General features: G+C 40.1%; 3 protein-coding genes across 5 annotated transcripts in view; 1 reads left to right on the forward strand and 2 right to left on the reverse strand.

Moving 5' to 3' along the window:
- Positions 1-380: 380 nt before the first annotated feature.
- plekha8 (pleckstrin homology domain containing, family A (phosphoinositide binding specific) member 8) lies at positions 381-11,868 on the reverse strand. 2 transcript variants are annotated; one of them, XM_022194508.2, is made up of 13 exons: positions 11,693-11,868; positions 11,116-11,232; positions 10,563-10,718; positions 10,306-10,427; positions 9,921-10,079; positions 9,761-9,801; positions 9,373-9,491; positions 7,045-7,396; positions 6,158-6,243; positions 3,858-3,916; positions 3,320-3,521; positions 2,386-2,447; positions 381-2,302 (listed from the first exon to the last, which is right to left on the reverse strand). In XM_022194508.2, the coding sequence occupies exons 1-13, from the start codon at positions 11,730-11,732 to the stop codon at positions 2,105-2,107; spliced, it is 1,713 nt and encodes a 570-aa protein (XP_022050200.1). In that variant the 5' UTR covers positions 11,733-11,868; the 3' UTR covers positions 381-2,104. The 2 variants fall into 2 exon arrangements, with proteins under 2 accessions (XP_022050200.1, XP_022050201.1); XM_022194509.2 differs by having other exon boundaries at positions 7,045-7,375; positions 11,693-11,866.
- Positions 11,869-12,076: 208 nt separating this feature from the next.
- On the forward strand, positions 12,077-15,026 carry fkbp14 (FKBP prolyl isomerase 14). The gene is made up of 4 exons (XM_022194507.2): positions 12,077-12,410; positions 12,970-13,121; positions 14,322-14,449; positions 14,552-15,026. The coding sequence occupies exons 1-4, from the start codon at positions 12,214-12,216 to the stop codon at positions 14,708-14,710; spliced, it is 636 nt and encodes a 211-aa protein (XP_022050199.1). The 5' UTR covers positions 12,077-12,213; the 3' UTR covers positions 14,711-15,026.
- A 1,575-nt stretch (positions 15,027-16,601) lies between these two features.
- The window catches only part of chn2 (chimerin 2), a 30,775-nt gene continuing 19,649 nt past the window's right edge, over positions 16,602-27,727 (reverse strand). Inside the window, exons 7-13 of one of the 2 annotated variants that reach the window (XM_022194506.2) lie at positions 23,014-23,097; positions 22,029-22,113; positions 20,637-20,810; positions 19,850-19,927; positions 19,503-19,640; positions 19,301-19,406; positions 16,602-17,967 (exon numbers count right to left, since the gene is read on the reverse strand). In XM_022194506.2, the coding sequence (XP_022050198.1) occupies positions 17,796-17,967; positions 19,301-19,406; positions 19,503-19,640; positions 19,850-19,927; positions 20,637-20,810; positions 22,029-22,113; positions 23,014-23,097 (837 nt within the window). In that variant the 3' untranslated portion in view covers positions 16,602-17,795. Of the gene's footprint in view, positions 17,968-19,300; positions 19,407-19,502; positions 19,641-19,849; positions 19,928-20,636; positions 20,811-22,028; positions 22,116-23,013; positions 23,098-23,159; positions 26,291-27,727 lie in introns of those variants that run through there. The other variant, XM_051956345.1, reaches the window with a different exon arrangement.

Consider the following 27,727-nt stretch of genomic DNA (forward strand, 5'->3'; position numbering starts at 1 on the left):
ACAGAGAAAGTTGAAAACCACCTTCTGATACCTGAAATCTCTGGGTTTTCGCACATAGAACCCCTGAACATGTCAAACTGGTTCCATAGAATAACCTTTGCATTTATGATGCATTTCAGGTTGTCTAATAATAAAGCCTATCATCATACAGCAGCACAGAAAAGGATTGGGAGATCACGGTTTTAGTTGAGTCTGAGTAAGTGTCTACTGCAGTGGAGGTCAAGCAAGTGTCTTAGTTAACAAGTGTAATGTGAAGAGTGAGATTCAAAGAGATGGTCTGTTGATTATGTAGCTGGAACATTCAGTAAAGTCACCCAAATTGTTTCATATAATAAAACATATGGCAGCATATTTCACTACAACAGGACAGAAAACACAAGACAATTTAATTATATTTATTATGTAAAAATCAAATAGCATCTTATATACACCCATAGAAAAAAAATCAAATATTTGTTGTAATGTTACAACAACATGTTTTCAGGTTTTACATTGAAACTCATCTACAACTGGAAATCAGCCTATTGCACATCTGAGATGTAAACCTACTTACTGCCAGTGACGTCTTGATTGTACAAGAGTTTCTACTGTTCGCATTCCTGAAAACTCACAAGAAAAAAAAAAACAAGGAATCAAGTTAAAAATACTATGCGGTAAGTCTCAGTTTTAAAAAAGCCCTGTGACGATGTTCCTGCTTTGTTCAAATGGCTCAGTGAATCTTTGGCCACTCTTTAACTTGGCCTGGAAGTGGAGTCTTACCACTTATTTTCATTGCTGAATGGACATCATAAAATATTAAGTACGCCTGGTAACAACACTCAACTATATGTAGAACACGGATGAGATGAGGGAAAGCAGATTTCAACTGTTCACTGTCAGTACAGAGGAGAGAAAGAAGTAATGCATGTTAACTTTCACAATCCATTATGTTTCACGTTATTAATTTACTTGGTTAAATTCAAGCGCTTCTCCTGTACTCAGTACTGACTGGCACCTATTTTACTTAATGCATAAAACATGCAATCAATAAGCATGCTCTATGGAGACACGTTCATACATTCACACAAAAGTTAGACTGAAATGAACTCCATGTCATTTATATGAACCTTATAACTTAAGACATAATAAATAGACATTGTGAAAATGTATACTATGCATAGGTTTGTGCAGAAGATGTCCACATAAACAGCAGTTGTCAGTACTTCAACATTATTACATTGTTGTGTTGTATTACTGTAGGCAGCAGAGGCTAAAGCCATTCACATGACACTTCCTTTTTGGTCCCATGGAAACATTTCAGAGCAATAACTTACGACGAGATGATGTTAAACACAACAATACATTGTCATCCTGCAGGATTTAGATCAAATTCTCAGGGAAAAAATATACATTAATATTGATTAGAAGTTTCACTAAACTTTATGAGCCAGTGCAAGAAAAAGGTTACTAAAAGTTAGCCTAGCATATGATTCCATCACATACGTAGGACAAGTGTAGGGCATTTTAACAGTTTGACACTGTTTTTGTCAAGAGTGCTTTGTGCTAGTTGCAAATATCAACCTTGTTTCATGAAATTAAAGAAACAGGACAATATAGATTAAAGATTTCTTGGCGTTCTGATCACTTGAAAAGGAATCACAAATAATCTTCCAGAGAAGGTACTGCAACCTTCTGATTATGTACCTTAAAACACGTAGAGTACATAAAAAGCCGCAACACAACAATGATGTAAACCACAAACAGATGCTGTAATGAATAAGTGTGTTTGGATCTGCATAGTAGGGTCTGAAACCCCTACACTGTCACCTGTCTTTTGAACAAGACCTGGAATCTACATTTCTTCAAACCAGAAAGCCTTATTTGCCTGCTTTGCCCCTTGTGGGCTTCTAAATACAGACATTAATATCTTCTTCAAACCTAGACCCTCTACAGGTGTAGAGTTTAAAAACCACTGACAAGACCTCACATTGACATGTGACATGCTCGCACTATTTTGTACACAAGATGCATTTAAAGCATCTGGCACCTTCCTCTTAGCAGTTAGCCACTTTTCTGCCCTGTCAGACAAGCCCTGTCCTTCCCTGAACTCTGATGACTTCTCATTTCACACCACCTCATCAGACTCCAGGTTGTATTCTTCATACAGTGAATCCAGGATGGCCAGCTGCCTCTCCATGGCGGGCAGGTAAACTCCCAGGTCTCTATGCATGCCGATGGTGAAGCTGCGCGTCAGCTCGTCGCCCTCTCTGGACACTAAGGCAGCGGCGAAGCTTTGATAAGACGGGGCAGCTCTCAGCGCCAACTGGGGAAAAGAAAAAGTCGTGCAACTGTCAAACTGCAAGAACAGCAGAAGGGATGAGTGTTGGTTAAGGAAGGAATACGTACAGCAAACACGCCTCGAACAACCCATCCGTGGTACTGCCGCAGAGTCTTTCCATAAGCATTATCTGTGTGAAAGAACACGTGAAATTGCATCAAGTAGTCTAAGTGTGTTAATGTGTGACACTGCATCAGAGGCATTGTCAGAATCTTCAATCTTTCTATTTTAACTTCTCGAAAGGAAATATTTTCAAGTTATTCCACAGTAAAAAAACAAAACAAAACATAAAATGTGAGACACTATGCTCTAAGCAAAGTTTCTTTCTGACCTCAGCCCACATTAATATGAGTGTAGACTAGCTGGACCAGTGGTGTGCTTTGAAATCTCTAATCTCTGTAGCTATAACCATATGTAAACCTGTCAACTTTTAGACACCAGCCACAATGAGATTATAGGTGATTAACTTTCATTTTTAATTTTTAATGATAATCTCATTCAAGAACAATTTGATTGACCTGTTGTTTCAATAATTCAAGGGATAGAATTCAAAGAAGAGATGCAGGTACCAGCGAGGGAATAACACTTAACACATTAGCCCAAATAAATAACTACTACTTATCTCCCCCCAAAATCTGCTGCCTGTGTTATTTACAAAAACACTGAAAAATCTGTCAAATTTAACCAAATGATTACTTATCTTAGGTAACTCTTTCTCCTTTCTCCACCTGCTTTTGCCTCACTTTTCCCATACTGAATACATTAGTTTTCAAAAAGCTTCTATCTAGAGTCTTCAAACTCGTGCCTTTGTGAACTGTCTAACCAACAACTACTAGATCCAAACAATGACAAACCCCAGCTCATGAGGCGCAGGACCCAAAACATAATGCTACTTGTGTTTTTTGAACAAAAATGTTGAAATGAGAGCTGAATAGATGCAAGCACCCTGGACGTCCAGGCCTCACAATGCCACCACTCTTCACTGCAGAAATAAAGACTTACTCAGTGCTCCCTGGATGTCTTGTTCTCCGGCGTTGACCTCCGACAGAAACTCCTTGAGGAACTTCAGGCCTCGTTTGAGCCACAGCAGAGCCTCGGTGGCCGAGTTGCGCACTTTGGCAACTTCAGTCTGAACTTCATGCAGCACGATGGACTGGAGTGTGGGGAAGCTGTCGTTGTCTGACAGCAGCTTCTGGTGAATTTTCTACAATAACAAGAGAATGGAGGAACATAAATATGAAATAAATGCTGAAGCTACTCTGCCATTATTCAAAAACTAATAACAATAAATTGATTTTATATCTAAGAAACATTGCAATATATTATTTATGCTTACCAACAGAGAAAAATTAATACATAAGAGATTTGATTTCAAAGATATTTAATGTTGTAACAAAACAAATGCCTCCCTATTGACCAAATGTATGGTCAAAATATGTTGTAGAAAACACTGAGAGCAACTTTTACAGTAAGCCTTCATAAGCCTTACTGATGCAGTTGATCAGTAAATTCACAGCTTATCAAAAACATGCGCACTCACCTTGATATTTCCAACAAAATCCATTTTAACAGGGGCAAACACTGTAGATCCCAGTTTGTCTGAAGAAGAGAGAATCTATCATCATTTGTGTGTCGCGTCTAAATTTCAAATTCTCAGTTTTGTGTCTTATTTTGTGTATGATGAGACTTATTAGTCACAGATGGTCTTATTTAAGTAATAATGAAAGAGGCATGTAGCATGCTAAAGATATTTTTTTCCCTCTTGCTGTGGATGTAATGTACATATAACAAGGAAACAAAGGTTATGGTACACTAAAGGACATAAAATCTCTTTTCTGAAAGCCTGCTGCATGACCAAGATTAAAGATATCCCAGATTTCCGTTGCCATACAGCCATAAAATTAAATTACTTATTTAGCAAAGTACTGGATAAAGGTAGAGATATCACCGGTGTCTGGATCTGTGTCAAGATTATATAACAGAGATGTGATCAATGCAAGCTGTAAACTTTTAAACAAAGCTAGATGTGAGCAAAGGGGTGGACTACGAAGCAAGCGCTCAACATAGCCTGGCTTTTTTTTCAGTGTTGGCTCCCTGAAAAAAACGCAAACTACAATCAGATATAATGACATCGAACAGAGATAATGTACATCAAGATGTTGTTTGTCAACTGTCTTTGTAATCCAGTTTGGTTTTTTTTATCCAAACTGAGCATCTTCCCACAAAAGAGGGTGTTTGATGAATCATTTGAAGAGGAACAGGCGGCTATTACACAGCCAACAAAAATGTAAAATATTATCACCGCAAAAGACAAAAGAGGGGGAATACTGGTAAAAATGGTTAACCGTGTAGGTTGTGACAGATTTATGTTCCCACTCAGCACACTCTCAATACAGCTGCCTGCTTCTATCGTGACAGCTGCACATTAGAGCTCGGAAACTTTAAACTTGAGACATTTAAACATGATACTCCACAAGTGCATTTAGGTCGAACTCTGTCCCACAATAAAGGAGACGTGGAAATTGCTTTAGTTTTACAGCCGAATCAAAGTGAATTATTGCTACTGACTGAATATTCTCTGTGATAAATACTGACAGACTAATGAATTTTCTATTAGCTGCAAAACCAGCAGTGTAAACCACACTTGGCAGCAAATCAGGACCTAACATATCGATGCCTTTTTTTTCCTCGTCTGCATTTATTCTCATTGTCTTACTCCACAGAAGGGGTGTCAACATTTTATGAGATTAATGCATATTTTAGTCTTACAGCCATATTATTATTTAGTGCATGCGTGTGACCATCACCAGCCCTCCCTGATGATTGATGCCTTTTCTACATCATCAAATAATTGTACATCATTTGCAGTAATGTAGCTACACATTTTCACTCAGTGGATTACCAGCTTGTGGCTCAGCAGGTTTGCAGATATTTCTTCAGCTAAGAATCCACATCACTCAAAGAATCACCAGGAAAACAATTGGTGAACAGTTGGTGGTTCTTAGAGCTGAAACTCTATACAGAACCTTCTCCAGAGCAGGTTAACTGTGTAGCGTGAGTTACTATTGTGATCTAGCAGGATAAAAGAAGGCTATGTCTGATTTTAGGCTCAACCTACCTAAAGCCTTGCTTCCTAGTACACCCCCAAGGCTTCATCAGTGAAAAAAAATCATGTCGGTTCAAAGACATTAGTGGTGATATGCAAATTTTTTTACGATAGTTTTATCTTAAGACAGAACACTCCTTGTTTTAAGTATATTTAAGCCCTTTACAGATGTCAATTCATACGAAACAAAGGTTTATATTATCGTAAGCATCTTACATGTGTGATAATTGGACACTCATCTATATAGGAATTCTTTATTACCAATAATCCTAATCCAACCACTTAATATTAGGTCAAACTTAATAATGTAAAAATGATGATTGACACACAAGGCAGGACTTTTTGTGTCCATCATGACTGTGTAATACACATTGTACTCGTGTCGTACACAAACTCACACAGCCACAGGAACTTGCAGGAGCTAATCCTCATAAACGTTGTCATATGATAGGCTGTTAAGCTCCAATGAATAAATAAAGCCAATGACAAACATACAAATGCAGAAAGAAACAATGGAGGCATGAAAGAAAAGGATGGTGAAGAATTCAAGACAGAAAGCTGCCACTTCATTAATTACAGATAAATATGAATGACAGGGCATGCACAAATAAAAGGAGAAATAGTGGGAAGAAGTGGTCCTTATTAAAGACCGAAATCACCAGAGATGGGCATCATGAGAAACAGGAACAGGGAAGCAGATTAAGATGAGGAGAGACTGAAAGTAACCGGCCTACCTAATACAGGCACTATTGCATAGCATGAGTCCAAAAACTCTTGTGTAGGGATACCATTGTCGTCATCCAGTCTTATATCACTAAATCTAAAAAAAGTAGAACAGATTCAAACAGGAGAATATATTAGAGGCGAGTATACCATTGCAGTTTTTATTTGACAGAATCAAACAGAAAAAGAAAAAGGGTACAAATGTCGAGTCAGAGAAATGATTCACACAGAATGTCATGCAACTCGAGGCCTGACCATACCTGAGACCATTCCGCTACTGTCTGCAACTAAACAAACTGTGTTTTCTTTCTACAAAATTGTCCCATCAATTTTAAAAGACCAACTCCAAAATGCACGTACTGCAGTTGTCATCTTGCAGTTGAATACTGGTTAAGCGGGATAATGACTTCTTTCTTTATCATAATACTGTTACCTCATAAGTGGACGTTACAGAAATGATAGTTCACACCCTAGTTTTTAAATAACACTCTCCAATGTCTTAAAGAAAGTTTGAAATACAGTGAGAAATGTTAACAAAAAAAGATTTACAAACCCAAACATCAGCTGAGGGCCTCTCTGTGTCATGTGATCAAGAGAGAACACACTAATATAAAACACTTGATCAGGACATCTTAAATTGGGTTTAGTTAAAATGTTTCAAACTTCTTTTTAATTTACTCTGTGCAACACGGCAATACAAGTAATATATTTATACAAACTACTGTGCAATTTAGTTAAAAGATACAGCACTAGTGTAGTGCCTTTGTGACAAAAATACTACATATAGCTTAAATTGGTTTATCCTAATACTGTAATATCACAGACAATCATACAGTAAGTTCATACAGTAACTAAACAGTCCTATGGGATGTGACCTTCCTGAGTAGCATTTTCATACCTGTGACTCATTGTGCTGAAGAACGTGTCCACCTGCTCTGTGTCTTCTGACTCTGTTGAGTCTCTGGGATTTTCTCCCTCTTCTCGAGTCTCTTCTTGGTCTGAAACGTCCTCCTGTTGTAGCTGGACAGCGGATACTTCAATGTTGTTGCTGTCGTGCTCCTGACTTTGGTCCTCTTTGTGCTGTGTCTGCTCCTCTGCTTCGTCTCCTTCATTGTCCTCCGCTCCCTCTGCTGGCTGGTCATAGTGTTCAATCTCAGAGGTATTCTGGGTAGTGTGGAAAGTGGGATGGACTCGCTCCTCGTGAACTGAGCTGCTGGCTGATTCGACGTCTGCGTGAAACAACAGACACACTGAGGACATGAAGAGACGAAGGGACTGAAAACTAACAAGCAAACATAATATGGTTTGCATAGTGAAGATGTTTATCACAGCTTGTCTTAAGACCAGTATTCATCAGAGTAGGTGATGCAAAGTGTGAAAGCAGCACTTTAGCGACTTGCAAAACTAGTCATTCTCTTTCACCACTAATAGCATACTGAGAATACTCAAGACATCTATAAATGGCAGAACATATCAGATTTTATCAGGGAATAAACATTAAAATTGACTTCATCAAGATGGCAACACATTATTCAGTGTCCTACCATTAAATAACAACACTAAAGAAAAACATTCATTTCATTTAAAATATTACTACTTTTTTTAAAATTACTACATTTACTGCTACATAAGCTGCTGTAACAATGTGAATTTCCTCTGGCGTGGGGAGAAATGAAGCACTTATCTTAATTTAGAGTTTGAATAAAATCATACGACATAAATGCTATATAGACATAAAATACTGCTGCACTGACCTCTACTCTATTGAATGTTTCCAGTGTGAGACCTAGCATGACAGCTGGGTGTGGTAAGGTGTGTTGAGTGTTGTGAAATGCAACACTACATCAGGTCAGGACAGAGCAAACAGTGACAAGACGTCAGCACGAGCAGATATTCCCCCAGACAATAGCCAGTCTGATGAGATGTCAGGTTTTTCATGACCTTATCTCTATTAGTTTGCGACTTTGGCTCGACATAGAAACGTTTAATACGTTAACCTTCCGAACCAAAAGCACTTTCTGAGCACTGACCTAATTTTTTGTTGCATTATAAAGTCCTGCTATGGCAACAGCACGTATGTGGCTAGTAATAGAGAGAACTGAAAAACGGCTTGCACAGTAAAATGAAGTAACAATGGCAGAAATCAGGAAATATTAAACTGAAGTGGAATTATTTTTTTCTACTTCTTAATAATAATTTTACAAAGTAAAAAACTTTGAATGTACATGTACAAGACTGCTTCCAAATTAACCCTGGTGTTACAGACACTGGAAAAAAAAAGGTGGTTCCATACACTATTGATACTTTACTATGTATATTTTTAGTTCTTTCCATACTTGTCTCCTATCTGCTTTGTCTACACGCAGCCTTCAGTTCAGCCAACATGTTCCTGAATTTTTGTCACATGTTTAATTTAGAATAAGTGATTTCAATTATATATCATGCACATCAGACATGATTAGTTAGGGGACTGTAGGACATTTGAAAATAGGTGATTCTTTCTGTTTTTAAAGTTGCTTTCTCTGATAAATTTGGTGATTTTTTAAAAATTACATGCCTTTCAAATCTACCTGCAGGTTGAAGGGTTAATTAATTACAAATCTGACAACTGTTTTTAAACATTGGACTATCAAACAATTATGCCATAACCTGGCAGCATTGAACTTCTTATCTTTTAACAAGACCTGTGTTTTGGTACTTATTGCATAACATGTATTTACCAAAACATAATGTGTCTTTTATGTACAGCTTTACTTTTAAAAGGTAAACCTGGTTGACCAGTTTAACCAAATCCTATAAAATGCTGCACTATATTAAATGCTAACATTTTAACAAAATAAAGACAGAACACCTCACCAGTACATTTAAAACTCTACCCACATCCATTGTATATATGTATTACAGTTAGTTACTTCGTACATGCATTATAAATGACCGAAAACAATAAACTGGAACAGACCAGGCTTACTGTCCATCACAGGCAGTGGCTTCCTGAATGTAAAGACTCTGTTACAGCTAATGGAAATACAATAATACAACTGGACATCCATCACTGTCGCCTCACTAAAAGGCCATAATCTATCCACTTCACTTCAGATGATACACAAACAACAAGCAGGTCCCTTGTGTGCTGTGTGGGTTTTTCCCTTTTGTAGAGTGCGGTAATAGTTTTCAATTCAGGAAACTCTGCACCACGTAAAGTGAGTGTTTGGGAAACCTGACTTACCTGATGGGGAAGTATAATGTTCTGGTCTATCTGGTTCATCTGGTCCCTCTGCTCCAGAATCAAGACTCTGGTTGTCATGTGCTATTGCTTCTCCTGAGGTTTCGGCCAAATCTCTCCACCTGGAGGACGTTCCAGGACAATGTGTCAGTTTTGAAACTTGGGAATGAAATTCTTCTAGACATATCTAAATACCAGCTGCGCAGAAATGCAACATAAATAACTTATCAATGAAAGCATATTAAAGTATAAACAGAATACTTTTGGAATGGTATTTTAATCGCTTTTGCTTAGTGCTACTTTTGGAATCTACGTGACAGTTCATGACACATGAAGACACGCTGTATGGCAAGACAACATCACTGAATAATAGCTGAAAAAAGTGACCTACTTTTCTCCAAGGTTCTGATTTAAATGATTGATGGGCTTAATCTGTGGGGAAAACAACATTAGACGATTACACGCATTTCTATTTCTGAAAACAATGCAAGACTGGTTTTACAAGCTTGCTGTTTTGTCGATTAGTCACAGCGTTGGCGAGACAAATATACCTTCTGGGGTTTGATGGCTGTGATGGGAGGAGTTCCTGGCGGACTCTGTGATGCCATATCTGTGCTGAAAGTACGATTCGCTATCTGCATACATTCCTCCAGAGTCTTGAGGAAAGTAGTGCATGTAGATTTCACCAAGTTTCCAGTGTCTAAGCCCATCTGAAAAGGGTACAGAAACATACAAATTAGCTAAAACTGAAACTTATTCCCCCCTTGCTTCAGACATCCTGACAGGTAAATATGTGGTTTGGCAACATGAGCTGCTGGTCGGGTCTATCGACAATTTCAATTTAAGCCAATTACAAAAACAGGCTACTTTATACTTCAATTTCACACCAACAGCAGCTTCTCCTATTTCATTGGCTCATCCAAACCTTAACCTTACCTCTGCAGTTTCTCCTAGCTCATCATTCTCCTTGATCTTGTTTACTTGCTGGAGAAGAAGGTCACAATATAATCTGAGTTCTGACATCTTAGTTTTTAACGCTTCTGTGTTCTCCTGAAGTTCTGTAATCAGAATGCAAACAAACAGCAAATTAGGCAAAGTTTGGGAAGCTATGCAAATGTTACATTACAGCAAATACAAGCTGTACAGGTACGACCTGTACTATGTCCGATGCGAATGTTATGGCATCCGATTACCTTTTTCTCTCTTGGTTCGGTTGTCTGTAAGGCAAGCTTTGGCTGTTCCCAGGGCAACAAGCCATTTCTGCCTCTCGGCTGCATTGATGGCTTTGAGGTAAAAGTACTGCTCTCCTGGTATGGTCAGGTCAAATCGTGTGGAGTCAGAGGAATGAACTAAAACACAGCAGTAAGCAAGGAGACAATCGTGTGAGTACAGCATCCAAAAGACACTTGAGCTGCACCTTTAGCTAAATGCCATTGTCCATTCATCTATTTATTATGTTTCCAATTAATCAATTAGCTGTTTGGTTTATATAAAGCCAGATAAAGCTCCTAAAGTCAAAACAACAAACGTCTTAGTTTGTCTACAACACACAGGTGTCTAGTTTACGGTCACAGAGGAGGTGAAAAAACAGAAAATGTTCACACTTAGGAAGCTGGAATCAGGGAATTTCCACTTTTCTCAATTATCAAAACAGTTGACAATTGATAACTAACCGGTCGATGGCTGCAGCACTAAAAGATAATTAAGCAATTAAACATTGCACAGGACAAAGTGGATTACACAGACCTTGGATTTCACAAACTGAAATTTTAATGCTGCCTTTGCAACCCTTCCAGGCATCTTCTTGAGAGTCATAGTACGACAAAGTTCCTCCGTCAAGCACAAACCAACGAGGTTGCCAACCTGAAAAACACACAGGATAATGTAAATCGATGCTTAAAGTGCGGCGTTTGATACTACTTTATTTTTCAATGTATGAGAAGTCTTGATAACTAGTGTTATCTTGCTTTATAAACTTGGAGAGAGTTGTTTACGGTATGTTAGCAGCAACTAATCAGTTAAGTCAGATTATAATGACAGATGGTGGAAACAAACTAAACTAGCCACCGGTTAAGACTTTATAAACACGGCTAACCTCTACTATGCTCCACAGCTAGCTTAGCAAAGTCAAACGGCGCTTGTTCATTGAAAAGCGGCGAGAAAAGCTCCAATAGTTGAAAACTGACGCTAGCTAACGTTAGCTTATCTGCGTTAACGTTATCAGAAACTCAATACAACTGAGCTGCGACGCTGTCATGCTAGCTAGGTGTCTCAAAACGAGCGTTATAGCCGAAAACACGCAAAGGCTGCGGCGTTAACTCACCACTTATGTAATTGGTCCACTTGTGCAGTACACCTTCCATGGTTTAGTTATGTGTTTTTCCCGTTCATTACTTGTTTATCATAGAGAGATGCGACGTACAGCTGATTGCGGCGACTCCATCTGGGCCCAAAGTGAGATTTGCGGAGTAAGGTCCTCGTCTTAGCGTCTCAGCTACGCAAATAAAAGTGCGCAAACTTTTCCGTGAATCCCACTCGAGCCGATCAGCAGAGGAGCCTTTCCTCCCAGCTACGTCACAGATGGGTTTAATGCATGTGGGCGGGGTTTAAAGTGACAGATACATATTATCGCCAATGAAATGAAAGAATGCGGATAAAGGGCAGGATTTGGTGGTGAATCGATCCAATCAGAGACGTAGGAGGGCAGACAGCCGAATACCCGCTGCGTTGGTTGCAGAAGTTGGCTGCCACGTAGTTAACATTCTTGTCATGTAGTGATTTAAATAATCTTTTCAATAATCTTCTTGTTCATTTTTATTAGTTAGTGACCTATTTTCCCTAAACATGAATTTTATTTCTCTTTGTTCGGTTCTGCCCTCATTGCTTGCGTTTGTCACTGGTGGAAAACTTCCTGAGCCCGAAGTTGAAGTTGAGGTAATAGACAAGCCAATCATGTGTTACCGAAAATCAAAATATGGAGACATGCTTCTTGTTCATCACGAGGGATTCCTGGAGAGCAATGGCACCATGTTTTATTCCAGGTAATAAATTCTGATCATGCTGCATGCGTTGCTGCACAATCTTCCTCCACTCCCTGTGTAGAAAAGTCACGTTGCTTGTTATAGCTGTTCAAACTATTTATGCTCTAGATTATGTAGCAGCACATTATATGTCGGTATCTGTACCATTGTCCATTCAGACCTCAACACTAAAAACTTCATTATTCTTATAGTTAGGTGGCAATAAGTAGACCCTGATCAGACATACAGCCAAGCCCAAAGTTTCCCACACTTGTGCTAAAATTACATTTTTTTTGTGAATTCGTATTCAACAGTTTTTTTCTCTACAAGTATTGACATAAACAAGTAGCAAAAGTTAGTGAGACATTATGTTAGAGATGTTGATATGTTTTTTAAACCTATTTAAATTTGTTGTTACGTTTTTTTTCTATAAATTTGAAGTCTATGCTAAGCCTAGTCCATGTCCAAACCCACAACCTTTGAGATTTTCCACATACATGGGTATGAATACTTTTGGGCTTAATTGTATTCGTGATATTGCTGATGGTGTGTAATTTGTACATTTTTTTATTCTTTACAGCCGCATACATGGTGACAAAAATCCTGTGTGGTTTACTCTGGGGATCCGAGAAGTGCTCAAAGGCTGGGATAAAGGTCTGCAGAACATGTGCACAGGAGAGCGCAGGAAGCTGACCGTCCCTCCATCACTGGCATACGGCAAGGAAGGAAAAGGTAACACAGACTATGTATGACACAAAAAAACATGAATTTCTGAATCAAATCCCCCTTCCTTATGTATTTCACTGTCAGGGGAAAGAGCTGAGAGGTGGCCATGGCTAATAGTCAAGTCTATTAGAGGGCTACAAATAACTCCTGTTTATCTCACAGAACTTTTTTGCAAAACCATTTCTCCACCGCTGTTTTTCCTATAAAGCTGCATTTTAACGACCAGAAAATGTTGAAAAATTGGAGTGTATAGACAATATAAAATGCACCTGTATTCATGTTAATAAAGAATCTATTTGCATGTTTTTATCAGTTAAATAATTATGATTTAAGTTCTGTAGACTGCCGAGATAAAACCTACTTTAAGACCTCCAGAAAAGGCGTTGCAAACTGTTGAACAATGCAAGAATGTGCCATCAAATGGAAGAAAATGCAAAAAAAGAGCAAACTAAACACTACAGGCTAGATGGTTTCTGAGTAGAACAAGGATACTTTTGCCATAGTTGTCCTACATGTACTTATCTAATGTAATTTTAGAATCTTATAAGCTTTATGCAAGTTTGAAAGAGCATTATTTTATTGATGTCTCACCAAGAAAATTTGCATTTTCCATCAGCTAAATACAAATGTGGTGCAGAAGAAGCAGAGCAATAAATAGAAAAGTATACTAATGCTAAAACTAAGATATAATAAAGACTATGTACATCTTTCACATGCACAGGTATGATATAGTGGATATATTTATATAGGTACAGAAATGGCGTGATGAGTCTACATATGCAAGCATTCAGGGTTTTAATCAATTTAGGATTATATACTGTATATGGGTTCCCATCTACATGGCAGTCCTACTTCCGTAAGAAAACTGAAGTGAGCCACCAACCGTGGTGGTTTTACAGTTGCAATTGGTTTAGTGGGTCATTCCAGATGCCCCTGTCCTCAGCAATGCTTTCCAGTTTCTCCTGGGCGATTCCAATGTGCTTCCAGCCTAGATGAGATATGTAATCCACTCTACTGAGTTGTGAGTCTCCTCTCAGTAGGACATGACCAGAAAACCTCCAAAAAGAGCGACCCAGTCGCCATCATGATACCTCTGCTGTGTCTTTTCGAGGCTACTTGTATCGTCAATAAAAACTCACTGTTTTGCTGACAGAAGAAAAAAAATGTTCACTGTAAAATATCTTTCACATTTTTGCTTTCTTAAAGGCAAGATCCCTCCAGGCAGCACTCTGATTTTTGACATTGAACTCCTGGAGATCCGAAATGGTCCCAGATCACATGATTCCTTCCGGGAAATGGATCTGGATGATGACTGGAAGCTGTCGAAACACGAGGTGCGGATTTCTTTTTAACTGCTTTTTCTGCATAAAGGTTACACACACATATATACACATACATAGAGAGAGAAAGTGATTATTCTTCTTTCCACATTTCAGGTGAAAGAGTATTTGAAGAAGGAATTTCAGAAACATGGCTACTCACCCAATGACACACACCATGAAGTGATGGTCGAAGACATCTTCAAAAACGAGGATGAGGATAAAGATGGTTTTATATCTGCCAGGGAGTTCACCTACCAGCACGATGAGCTCTAAGCGACTGATTTTCTCAAGTTTTTAAAAATGGTCTTCCTTCAAATCACAACTGAGGAACTGTGAATTAGTTACTGGACTGTGTTACACAAAAATCCTCCATCCATTTCTTTTTTTTTTTACACTACATTTGAGCAGTATTCTCCTACCTTGGCATCATTTTTTGTACTAGTTTATTTAAAAATGGCATCCGTAATGTATTTATATTTCCATCATTCGTGCACTGATAATGTCAACACAGATGCATTTTGGACTTCCTTCTTTGTTTAATCGATTTCATGACAGAGATGTTTTTAAAATAAAAAGGACTTTATGTTTATTGGCTTTTTAATTCACGTTCTGGAAGATGAAACAGCAGTGCATGTTTATTTAAGTCACTAGAGGGCACTCTTGTATTTGGCCACAAATCTAAAAACCAATCAAACATCAACAATGCAGTGTTTTTCTCTATTCCTAGTAGCTAGACTGCTTTTTCACTGACCAGTTTGTCAAAATGAGAGTGGTTACATATGCTATTATTCATTTCAAAATTGTGAGGAAATAGCAATACAATCAATATGTCTTTATGATAGGGAGGATCAAAATTCTGCATGTTAAGTCTCAATCAAATCATAATGATTCTGTTCATTTATATTTACAGTGAGCCTTTAACAACCATTATATATCCTTGACTGTATCCAGAATAGTACATTTTCAGTGAGGAAACCTAGAAAATCAAGCAAAAACAACATTCAATCATTGATCAAGTACAAAATGTCTTCTTGAAGCAAAGTTTTTGAATGAAAACTATTTCAGCAATCAATAACAAGTTACTATTATCGTGCTTCAGTGGCATATAGCTAACCTCCTATTTATTTCCCATTAGGTAATGGATAGCTACTGAGGTCACAGATTACTAAACTGGATCTCAGTATTGTGCTTTTTGAATAAACAATAGCTTGACATGCTGGTAAATACGGTGTCAGAGCCACAATCATAAAACAGTGAAACATTGATGATATGGGCGGTCACTGTTTAACCTATATAACATGTAGAGCAGAGGTAATCTATGGTTCAGGGATCAATCAGATGACTGGTAATGTTAGAGGGGAACCAGCTATGCAGCAGCAGCAGCGAGGAGCACCATGCTTGAGAGATCAAAGAAGCCACAAAAACATGGTATTGCTGTCAGTGCTGTCCCCATTCTCCTCTTTTCTTCAAACCACTGACTCCAGAATTTATCTGATGATGCAGTAGAAGTGAAAGAGGAGGCAATCGCTTTCCCTCCTCACAGTAAAGGCCACTAACAAGCACGTCACTGTCACATGCTGAAAGTTTGGAGCTGCAAAGTTAATATCCCGCTTGTTTAATTGCATATATGCATGAGTATTACACCATAAATGAGTTTTAATCACTAATTTATACTAATGGAATCAATGTTTTCCTGCAAAAATTGCATCCAGGAGAATTCAAGCAGGCACCAGTGACATTCTCATGGAACACAAACAGGTTTCAGAGAGAGAGGGGAGCGTTTGAGCAGCAAGACAGGATGTGAACACTGTGGTGCAACTATGCCTTCTCTCACAAAGAGCACCACTGTTTTTCTTTTTTTTTCTCGCTGCTGCAGTTCATCTGGCAACATTCCACCCTGCTGACCACACCTACAGGTAAAACTGGACCAGTGGGAGGATCACATAGCAAGAGGGAGGTTGAATATTAGATAAGGGATTCAAGGTAAAATAAGATTTTTTTTTTTTTTTTTTTTTTTTTTTTAAAAAGAGGCTTTTACAGTCACATACCTGTGATTCAGAGTGCTGCAGGCTGCAAACAATCTTCAAGGCTGGGCTTTCACTCAGCCTGAACCACTGCTGCAGCAACATGGAGACTAAATACAGCAATCAATGCCATTTAAAACTCAAGTTTTACATCCTTTAATAAATCATCATTTCATAAATTACATTTTTTTAATTGCAACTGTCACAAAAATACAATTTGATAAAATGGATTTTGTAGAAAGGATTCAGTTAATCACATTAAACCAAGTTTGAGAGGAACATGCTTAGTACAGCTTTTTCATGACAGTTATGGCAATGTGAACTCCTGCTGCACCGTGGGATGTTACTGGCATTAAAAAAAAGAAGGAAAATTGAACCGTAGTCTTGTTTTTACACTTGAAGCTATTCCAAATTACAGCATGTAGGCTGAAATATTGCAACACCGCCAAGCAGCATGTGTACAGAGGAGCTTTGCTCATGTGCTGCAGTCTTCAACAGGACATGAATCAATGACCAGTGTTTAATCTATCTGCCTTTTTCCCACGTAACATTAAATACACACTGAAAATGAAAATGCGGATCCACAAACTGCTGTTTCTTTTCAGACTTTTTTGTATTCAGACATCAATTCAACAGATATTCTCAACAGCATGTTACCGTAACGAAAGAACAATGCAGAGTAAAAGACAAAAATAAACATCTTTACAAAATAAATCTTTACACTCGTTGCAAAAAAGTGCTTCATGAGCGTCCAGTTGTCTCATTTCTGATCTTTTTTAGTACACACAGTTCAAATATTGATCATTACATGATCTGATTTTATCTACAATGAAAGGACCATTTTCATTTTCAACCAGCGTTCCCACTAAAATCAAAATGCGCACATGTAGCATCACCTCGGCCGATCTGTGAGGTTTAGTTTACACAGCACCAGGCCTGATTGACGATCCGCTCAGGGCGGACTTCTCACAGCGCTGTCGTCATGACTGAATCTACGCCAGGTAGGTTTGACAGTCTTCAAATTAAAGAGAGAAGGGAACAGCTCTGCAGGTAGTTAAAAACAAAAGAAAACAAAAAACAGGATCCTTTCCAGATATAAAATGATGGTCTTGGCTGATGTGGAAACTCAAAACTTACAGTAACAAGACAAAGTCAACACCGAACCAACTGAAACTAAAACTGTCATGCGAGAAAGAAGCGTATCGAGTTCAAACTGTTCTGAATCTTCATTAGAATCAAGGTGGCTTGAGTTTCCTCTTTGACAGAATAAATAGTTGTCCTTCTTTTTTTTTTGTTTCTTTTGTCTTTTTGACAAGGCCCTCATGCCTCGGTCCTTAGAATAAGACATCTTCATGCTCTATTATAAGCTGCACCACTAGCTTCTGCTGCCTCATGTCATTCAGGGTTGTCAAGGCGTTCTGCTCTGGCGGCTGCATCAGAGTTGGACCAAAGACAATCCCCAAGTTCTCAGAATTCATTAAATTGTCCTTTTCGAACATGGTCACCCTGTGAAACAAAAGATAATGTGAGAAATCCAAAAGCTCCTGAATGGTATTTGAATGTTTTCTTTCTGGGTCATGTGTTGATTCATCTCAGGAATAAACTCAAGAATAATGCTGGCATTTTTCTATAATTCTCTGTTTGTCTCCATTCTAGTTTTCAACAAATCCCATGAGAAGACTAAAACCAATAACGTCTTAATCCATCTCTCTGTACTTTTCAACTTTCATTCTCTTTCTGTTGCTCACAGCCTGAAAGACACAAATCCTTAAATATGGATTATTAGCATAATTATTAAAACAAGCGACATCATTTCCTAAAACAGCGGGGCTTTGTAGCTTTTAGGAAATGCTTCTTAAACAGGAGTAAATAATGTGGATTAAGCCTCTGAACTGCAGCTGTATTGTTACTCACTGTGGGCTTGTATTTAATTGCAATACTAAATCCTGGACCTCTATGGAAACAGCACAATCATGGATAAAAGTAGAGAGAACTCAAAACCATTTTTTGTACAGTAAAAGGAAAGTTGTGATGCCATTAATCATTATAAAGCAACAAGCGAAAGTTGAATTTCTTTGATTATTTAAATTACAAAAACTGAAAAACCTGAAATCAACAGGAACAACATTTTTTTTTCCGTGTACCCAAAGCTGATACTAAGTGTGAAAAAAATGTTAGTTGTAGATATTAAAGATGTTTTACTCCTTCTTACATTTTATTTTGTTTCCATACTTGTCTGCTTTATGCTCTTTGTATACACAGCCTGCAGTTCAGCCAAAAAGCCTTTAAATTTTTATCACGTGACTGTTAGTCACAGCTGACTGAATAATAGCTTCATGATTGCGCAGAGGAACACAGAATTTTTGTGTTTTACAGAATCTAGATAGTGCAAATGCTTTAATTTTTGCACATTTTTATATGAAACATATCGAATAAAGTGATTTTAACACGATTAGTTTAAGGACCGTTGGAATTTTTAAAACCGTAGCTGTTTTCTTTCTTTGCAGTTTCTGACTTTGTTAAATAGAGTAATTTTGTTGATTTTCTTCAAGATAACATGCCTTTCAAAAAGGATTCAGAAGGTTAATAAGCAGTATTTTTAGCAGCAGTATGGTATATGTAGTACTGCCTCATAGTAACCTACATTGCCCATGTTTATGGTAATGAAGTAAAATGCCATCCAATGCAGCTGTGTGACTCACTGATATGATTTAATAGTTTGGGGTCAACGGTGTAGCTCTTTGAAACAGTTACTGTTAATTCAATCCACTCATTGTTAGTTTTTTCTTGGGACTTACAGAAACATTTGTAGGTGTAACTGATGTGTATATGAACAAACCTCTTGAGGTGAGCCATCAGGTAGCGTAAAGTCTCATAGTGGGCTGGGGGGAGCTGCAGCAAATTTTCATGGATTGCCTCAAGTCTGGATTCAGCATTTGGAATTTCTACATCACATTAGCAAAAACAATTAGCATCATCGCAACCTGAGGGTGGTAGCTAGCACAGTAATGGTATGGAATTGCCCAGAGAGCGGCTCTTACTTGCAGCTTGAATAAATTTGGAGTACAAGTCAAACGTAATGACTGGAATGGGGAGGTCTCTTAAGTAGAGCTTCAGAGCACCAGCAATTATGTTGATGTCTGCATAGGCACTGGCACTGATGTCAGCCTTCTCACCATCTGTTGATGTGAGACAGAAAATGTATGACTGAGATGTAAATATATTATTTGCTATGAGTAAACACAGAATGTTCTTGTTGGGTAAGCTGCATAATGACATTTCGTGCTGTACTGCAGCTGAAAGAAGCTTCCTATTTGAAAAGATGAACCAGTGAACCAAAACCTCAGACACAGAGATCATGGGGCAAAGAAATGTGTTGTCAACAAACCTCGGTCAAAGGCGAGCCTGACGTCCTCGATGTGCTCTGAGAAGCCAGACACTCTGTAGAGACCTTCAGATTTCATACCTGGAAGAGAAAGTTGGAAAGCTTGTCAGATTTTGGAGTCTTTTGTGCACATCCTATTCATTTCTGTTGCAAAAAAAAGAAGGATCGATGACATTTGTAAATTTGCTTTCATACTTGTCTACTTTCTGCTATTTGCATGCAGAGCCTGAAGTTCAGAGCAGTTTGCCCAAATTGAATTTTTGTCAAGTGACTGCAGGTCACAGCTGAGTCACTGCTAGCTTCATGGTTGCAACAGAGGAGCACAGAATGTTTTGTTTTTTACCAAATCTGGTTGGAGCAAATGTGTTTTCTGGCAAATCTGGAGATGAGGCATGCAGAATAAAGTGATTTTGATGTAGCATCATGATGTCAAGCTTAGCTTTTCCCAACACGATTAGTTCAAGGACCATCAGAATGCTGAAAATCTGTTGTTTCTTTCTGTTTTTACAGTTGGGTTTGGCTCTGCTAAATAGTGTAGTTTTGTTGATTTTTTTGCCCGGATATCATGCTTTTCAAACCTGCAGGCAAATTTTGGGATTCAGAAGGTATTTTTAGCAGAAGGATGGTGTATGTGGTATTGACTACAAGCTTCCATCCACTTCTATTGCAAAAAAAAAGACCAGTCGCATTTGTAAACACTGCAAGCTAGTACTGGAAAAATATTTAGTAATATCTAATCAAACTGTACTCTGATTTCACTGTAGTAATTGCCTGATTAGCTGCATTCTACCTCTCAGTTCTATCTCTCGAATGCACATGTCCACCACCATGGGTCGGGTCGTGTTGTGAGCTTTGACAAGCGTGGTGAGGTCACAGCTGAACACTTTCTTTATCCTGCGCCGGTCCGGCTGGCAGTCGCTGGGAACCAGTTTGGAGCACTGTTTGTGTACATTCAGCCCGCAATCTAGCGAAAAGCAAAAGTGAGATAAACACAGTGAGGAGCAGAGAGACACAGATTAGTCTCACGCTGACGATAACACGACCATCACGGCAGGCTTAAGACAACAGTTTGAAAAAGGTTTTCCAGAGTCAGTGATAAACTGCTCTGTCAGTCGGCACAGCTGCAGCTAAGCTGTCTCAGAGTGCTGCGCCAAAGGTAGATAACGGCGAACATGGCAGCATGGGCGGGGGGGTCTTGTTGTAGTTTTAGTCACATGGAGGGTGTTGGACAGCTGGCAGGAGCACAGAGTGTGTGTGCGAGTCTGCTTGTGTGAAAGCACAGCTTGGAATGAAAGGTTTCGAAGGGCCGCACTTGTAGACGGGGGTGTTCCTCTGAAACCGTTCATCACAGGGACGTTTTTACTGCCTGAGCGGCGTTACTGGACTGCTGATTGGGGTCTCAGCAGAGAGAATGTAGCAGCAGATAAGAAAAGAACACAGAGGCCAGACAGCGAGTGGGAGAGGACAAAGAAGTATCTCCTGCTTCCCATAGCACATGAGGTGTCTGATGATACCAGTGTTTGCCTCTGGCTTATCAGCATGGCAAATGTCTCAACAACAAACACTCTGTTCGGAGCGACCAAATCCACCAGTGTGCACCTCGGTTTCACAACGAACGAATCCTGTGGGAGTTTGGAAACCCCCCGCAGCTCTGATACGAAACCAATCACTTAGTTCTGCTGCTTTATTTGGCCAACATTTAACCTGTGTTTGACTTTCGTTTTATCTCACTTAATGCATTTACATATTTATGCAGTTTGATTTAAATTCTGTCAGCGTATTGCATCCTTGCAGAAATACTCGGCACAGTAACGGCTATAAAGGGAATTAGAAAACGCCATGTAAAAACATCTAGTTGCATTCATTTTGAGATTAAATGTTCTTGAGGGGGAAACAGAGTGACAGCAGCAATGGATGTGATTATATGAAAGTGTCTGCGCCTCACTGGGTTTGAATCTGCTTTTGATGAGTCACTGACAGGAGGATCTCGACTTGTTTGTCGCAGAAATCGCAGGGAAAAAGGAAAATAACTGAACATAGGCGTGACTCCCATGCAAAAGCAAAACTTTCTCAGAGCGTTTATGCAACAGAAACATGTGACGAGACAGCGTTAGCTACAGGCATTACGTGACTTGTGTAATCCATCACATGCAGTTTTGATCTTGGAGTGTATAGTAGTTACCTGAGCAGCGGACTCCCTGTGCGATTAGGCCCCACATGAAGTTGGCACAGTACTCACACCAGTGCGGCCCTCGAAATGTATGAACCTGGAGTCAGAAACAAGGCTCATAAACACCCCATACTGCAAATTAGTGTTCAAACTGGACAGTGATTACGCTCTGCTTCCTGCTACACTGGAAACCAAATGAGAGCATTTGTATATACAAGGCAGATTAAAGGATTTACTATAGTGTGTCTGGCATCTGCTCCTCAGCAATCGGATACATGCAGGCAAGGCGAGCCTGAAAGTCAAAATAACAGATGTAGACCCACTGTGCACCCCCAAAAAGCAGATAAAGGAGCCACAATTACGTGCACACACACCTTCTTTTGTTTTTTTGAATAGGCAGCAGCGGGGTAGTGAGTGAAGAGTGCATATGGCAGGTGGTGAGTGTATAGTTTTTGTTCCAAAGAAGAAGAAAACAAAAAAAAGGTTGGGGTCATTATAATCTGCTTGTTAACTGAAACCGAAGATACAATTGCAAGAATGCTGAGGCGCCCAGAGGCAAAGTATCCCCAAGTTCGCCTTTGTGTACTACACCACACACTCAATCCTGCTGTCTACTCTTTTAACAGTTTTTACAAAATTGCTAGACTAAAACAAAAGTTGGTTCTAACAGCTTTAAAATCAATGCTAATCAATGCGTGTTGCTGTTAATGGGCTGTGGTTTCGTGTATCCATTAGTTCCCCTCAGTGCATATGGCTGTCAGCTGCATGTGTTCTCATCAAAACAGCAACATACACACAAACGTCTGTGATGGAAAACATCTGAGGCAGGCACAAAGCACATCTCCAGATCTATAAAAGCTTAACAACTGCAAAAAGAGAGCGGCAATATAAAAGCTTTCTATTACTTAACAAAAAAAATGAAATGGAACAGCTACTCTGAAGCTATCAGTCTTTTCTTTTTGACTTTATTCTTTGTGTAAAGTAGAAAGCTGCTCACCTTGAAGTTGTGGATCTTTTCATAGGAGCACTGCTTCTCAGGTGTGTCTTTCAAGGCACTCCGTCGCACCAGAGGTGAGGAGATCTGCGGGCAAGAGGCCAATAGTTTAATAGGCTTCCACAGGAGAGTCCCTTTGCTCCCGAGCTTCACTCCCAGAGCCAAAGCCAGCAGCTCCTGACGCTTCCTCTCCTGCCTTTTAGCCTTGTGGGTAATCAGCTCTGCTCCCAAACCTCCTCTGTTCTCCTCGGCCCCCTCCATGCTCGGCTGGTCGGGTTCCCAGAGACACTCCAGCTCCTCTGGGGAAAGATGCTGAGGGGAGACGTGGGTGCTGTGCAGTAGACGCTGCCGGCAACAGCCCAGCGCAGAGGCGGCGGCAGCACTCCACTCCCCTCTGACCCAGGAGGGCGACTGGTGACAGCTAGAGCGAGGTTGACTCTGCATCTGGTCTGAATGCAGTGGCAGCAGAGAGAAAGCAGCAGCAGCAGCAGCAGGGGGAAGAGCACCGGTAATGGGCGGCCTGAGGGCAGGAACGTGCCTCAAACAATGGTCCTCTTTCACACACCCAGAAAGGGGAAGAGAGAGAGAGAAACCAGGGTCCTAGATGGGCAGGAGGGGCTGCATGGGAGGTTGAGAGTGAGGGCAGTCGGGTGCTGTCAGAATGGCTTCACACAGCTCAACAGCTCTCTAAAGCAGGATCAATAGTGCAGACACCCTCTTTATAGCACAGAGCACTCTCCCATTAGCGCACTGCCTTCCGGACACACTCCACTTCACTTAACTGGAGATAAAACTCGGATGCCAGCAGCTCTCAGCTAGCTCGGGGGTCCTCTAAACGGGTCACTCGCCTGCTCAAAGACAGACCCGAGACAGACAGAGCTGAGGCTGTGCGCATTCACAAAGATCTTGACCTCCAGCTATGTCAGTCGGCCGGTGGAATTCCCCACGCTGCCGACCAGACCGGATCTTCCAGACAGTCTGACTGCAGCCCACTCCTGACCGTCGCAGTCTTGGAGGACCAACAGAGCCAGACCATTAACTGGGATTGGGAGGGATTACTGCAATAATCCCAACACAGGGAATAATCCCACAGTGCCCAAATCCAAAGGAAAATCCCATAGGAAGCTCATTTGAAGGTCTGCAGCCTTATAGTGTTTTACCAGTGGGGGGCTATTGCTGTGTTCACGCCAAATTTGTCTCTATTAGCTCTGCTTGTAAACAACCAGCAAACAGCAGCACAAGACTCGAAGCTCCTCTAATTATCAGCGAGCTTTGAAATGATGCACATCATATAAAACACTATATCTCAGCAACACTTTCCTTCAGTTGCGATATTATAGAACAGCTGATTTATTTCATTAAGCAGGGGCAGAGGTGAGAGAGCCTGCAAGCATTGGATTTGTGATGATAAAGAGCTGGAGAACAAGCAGAGAGGAAAAAAGACCCAAAGGGCAACTGCAAAGCGGAGATAAAAATGAAGGGATTGGCAGCTTACAGTCTGGGAAGCAAAGCAAAGAAGCTGCAACGGACTTTTTGTGCGCCAGATTTTTGTCTCTTAGAACTATGAGACACTGGCTGCACAAGTGACAGGACAGGTGAAGACATTTGTCAATGGCATTCTTCTAAAAAGACCTACACATACCATGCTGCAGTATTCAGCTCTACAACTAAGACAGCAGATGAGGAATAGGCAAGAGATATTTTAGCCTTGGGAGGGAGTCAGGGCCGAGCTCTTTGTCTACAGGCAGATGGCTTCTTGTCTCTTAAAGAAGAGCTTGGAAGAAAAGACACAAAAGGTGGTCGCACAACGAACTCTTTTCAGCCGCTTTTATTCCCGCCAGGCTTTGTGAGAACACAGCTGAGCAAGTTATGGTGGAAAACGGCACAGTGGACCCTGACACAGTAAGACAACAGGACACAGCCAACGACACGCCAAACAAAACAGCTCTAACAGCACGTCGAACAAATAGAAAAATAGGCGCACTGTGAAGGGGGTACAGCAGTCAAGGATATTGAAAACGGAGGAAATTGCCACTTTTGTTTGCAGCAGGGACACTGAAAATGCATTTTTCCGTGTCTGTGGCTCGAAATAAATAAGCCTGGAAAATGCTGTTTGAAGAGCGTTTTTACATTTTGCAGCTAAAAGATGTAAATAGATGTTTTTTGCATTTTTATAGCCAGAGACCTCGGGAGAGAACAGATAATTATCCCAACTCACAACAAGACGATTTGTTTGAAACTCTTTCCAGGGCATGCAAGCGGGGACGGTCTGCAGAGAGCCCCGACTGAGATGAAACCAGTGCGGTGAGTATCAGGAGCAGTGTGGCAAAGGGTTTCAGCCACTGAGCGAATTCCTGCGCATGCAAAGAAACTCAGGAGGTTGAATCAAGTACCCCCTTTCACTTTCTGGGAGCATTTTAATTACACACACACAGCAATCGTGGCATTATATAGGTATCAACCCGACACTGGGTAAATACACATGAATTCTGACCGTACAGTGAAGCTACTGTCGGCTCTAAGGCCTCAGGGTGTGGCTGCGCAATTGGTAAACACGGAGTTCAAAAACGCGAGCACAGATTTTGGAGCGATTGGGCCAGGTTTATGTGATATCCGAGGAGACGGAAGACAGATTTTCTTTTGGAAATAACTGGCAGGTGGCTTTCAGACGATGCCTGTCAAAGCTTTCCATTATCACAGCTGTCACTGACTAAGATCCTCGTGTATGAAACTTGGCAGGAGGAATGAATACACAGTCTGCTGCACAGATAAAGGACAATCTGACATTTAGCTTGAGATATGCTCCAGATTTAGTTGCCAATATTGGAGAAAACAGTCTGCAAAGTTTTAAATCAAGCTGCAAATCAAGCAGTATTGAGCAAACACAAGTTAGTCTGTGGGCAGTTCTCTGCTCCAGGGGCTTCGTAGAGGTTGGTGATGGCAACTGTAGCATCAAAACCACAATAAATCAATAGATTATTGACTGACCAGTAGTTATTAGGTCAAAAGTATTGCATTAAAGCTTCATATTTCAAGCTACAGAGTCCAATCTGAAGACTGATGATATTAATACTGCAAATGATGCTCCTGCTGACAGGGCTGTCAGTCTGTCACTGACTGACAAACTGTAAATTGACATTTTGAAGACAAAGAATCCCCAAAGCAATAAATCAAACATGGGGGACATTAAGGATGTGGCTCACGAATTCTCTGAAAAGAAAACACCAAGAAAACACGAGTTGATATAAAGTGTTTTGCATGAATCTGAAAGGCACCATCACTCTGGAAAAAAAAAAAAAAAAAAAAGCAGGCGGACACAAGTTAAGATTGCCACCTAGTGGAGGGACACTTTTGGATTTTTCTCCAGTAAAAAAACAAACAAAAAAAAACAGACATTCCTTGTTCCTCCTTGATAAATCATTCGCAGACTTTAACATGGCAACAGATTGCGGATGCCAATGAATGCAATGTGTCTCAACCAAGATCAGCGTGTCTGATACGGATGGCAGGCAGTGCAAAGTCTCCAGTCCCCTCGGTCATCATTACCTTTCAACGGAGGCAATGAAGCATGGCAGCAGTGAACACACCCAGGAGCTGCAGGGATAATGTACGTCTCACTCACAGGACAAAGTGTCCTCTCACAAGCGCTCCCATTCTACTGTAAATGTAGTGGAAATGTTAACTAGTGCAGAAGCAGATCAAAATCACAGCATTATACAGTCTGTCAAAGCGCCGGGTGCTGTAATTTACATGTGCCAAGACTTTTTCACTTCCTAAATGAGACGAGTTGCATAATTCTGCCTTATTATGGCTGCTCTTGAAAAGAGTCTGTGACTGAAATTTTTGGATAAACAAAAGGTGTCTTGGGGCTTTTATTAACTTGAAAACAGTTGGTGGCTGCTGGGCAAGGCTGCTTCTTTATTCTACAAATGCTAAACAATAAGCTTCAAGTGCGAATAACATTACAATGATGATATAATGAGGAAGTTTCCTTTTTGCAAAGTTCATTTCCCAAGGATGATGGTAATAGTAGAAAAGGTTTATTACAATTTTACATTTCTTGCATAGCCTGACCAGACATATCCCCCCCAGTGTTGTGTCAGAGCTGAAAAATGGTCTGGCTGCACCTCATTATCATTCTGTTACAGGCGGAAAATGCTCTGGTGAGCTTGTATTTATCTAAACCAATCACAATCATTTTGGAAGATGCTTAACGCAGGATGCAGCAATGGTGTTCCTGCAAAATAATGACGGGAAGATGTTGTCTTGGTAGAACTGGCGACCAGCATCATTAAATGGCTAATTCACTGAAAGGAACCAAGCAGGCTTAGCTCAGTGCGTGATCCAAAACCTTTCAAAAGTTGTAATTTTCAGCATGCAGGTTGGGGCTCAGAGGTCAGCACTGTTGTTTCCCACAGTGAGAGGGGGATAGTAACATGCCATGCAGAAAGCATAAAAGCAGGAGTAAGCTGCGGAAAATGCATGGTGGAAATGGCAGAACTAAATCTAGAGCCGGTGAGTCAGACAGGAGGAATCTGACATTTTAGGAAAGGTGCAGTCAGGTGAGAAAATCAATACCACTCTCATAAAATCTGTGCTGGTTGCCTGGAAACCTCATGGTGACAACAAAACTCAAGCAAATGTTTGGTCCTTGCCAAGAAATGGTCTGGCACACAGCCCGTCATTTTTACACTTTGGCTTTTGTATGGCTCAAATG

Source organism: Acanthochromis polyacanthus, chromosome 12 (assembly GCF_021347895.1).
Source record: "Acanthochromis polyacanthus isolate Apoly-LR-REF ecotype Palm Island chromosome 12, KAUST_Apoly_ChrSc, whole genome shotgun sequence".
NCBI lineage: Eukaryota > Metazoa > Chordata > Actinopteri > Pomacentridae > Acanthochromis > Acanthochromis polyacanthus.

Coding starts and splice junctions, on each gene's coding strand:
- plekha8 (XM_022194508.2), bottom strand. CDS start 11,732: ATGGAAGGTGTACTGCACAAGTGGACCAATTACATAAGTG. Junction 11,233..11,692: donor GTGGACCAATTACATAAGTG/GTGAGTTAACGC, acceptor TGTGTTTTTCAG/GTTGGCAACCTCGTTGGTTT. Junction 2,448..3,319: donor AGACATCCAGGGAGCACTGA/GTAAGTCTTTAT, acceptor TCTTTCACACAG/ATAATGCTTATGGAAAGACT.
- fkbp14 (XM_022194507.2), top strand. CDS start 12,214: ATGAATTTTATTTCTCTTTGTTCGGTTCTGCCCTCATTGCTTGCGTTT. Junction 13,122..14,321: donor ATACGGCAAGGAAGGAAAAG/GTAACACAGACT, acceptor GCTTTCTTAAAG/GCAAGATCCCTCCAGGCAGC. Junction 14,450..14,551: donor GGAAGCTGTCGAAACACGAG/GTGCGGATTTCT, acceptor TCCACATTTCAG/GTGAAAGAGTATTTGAAGAA.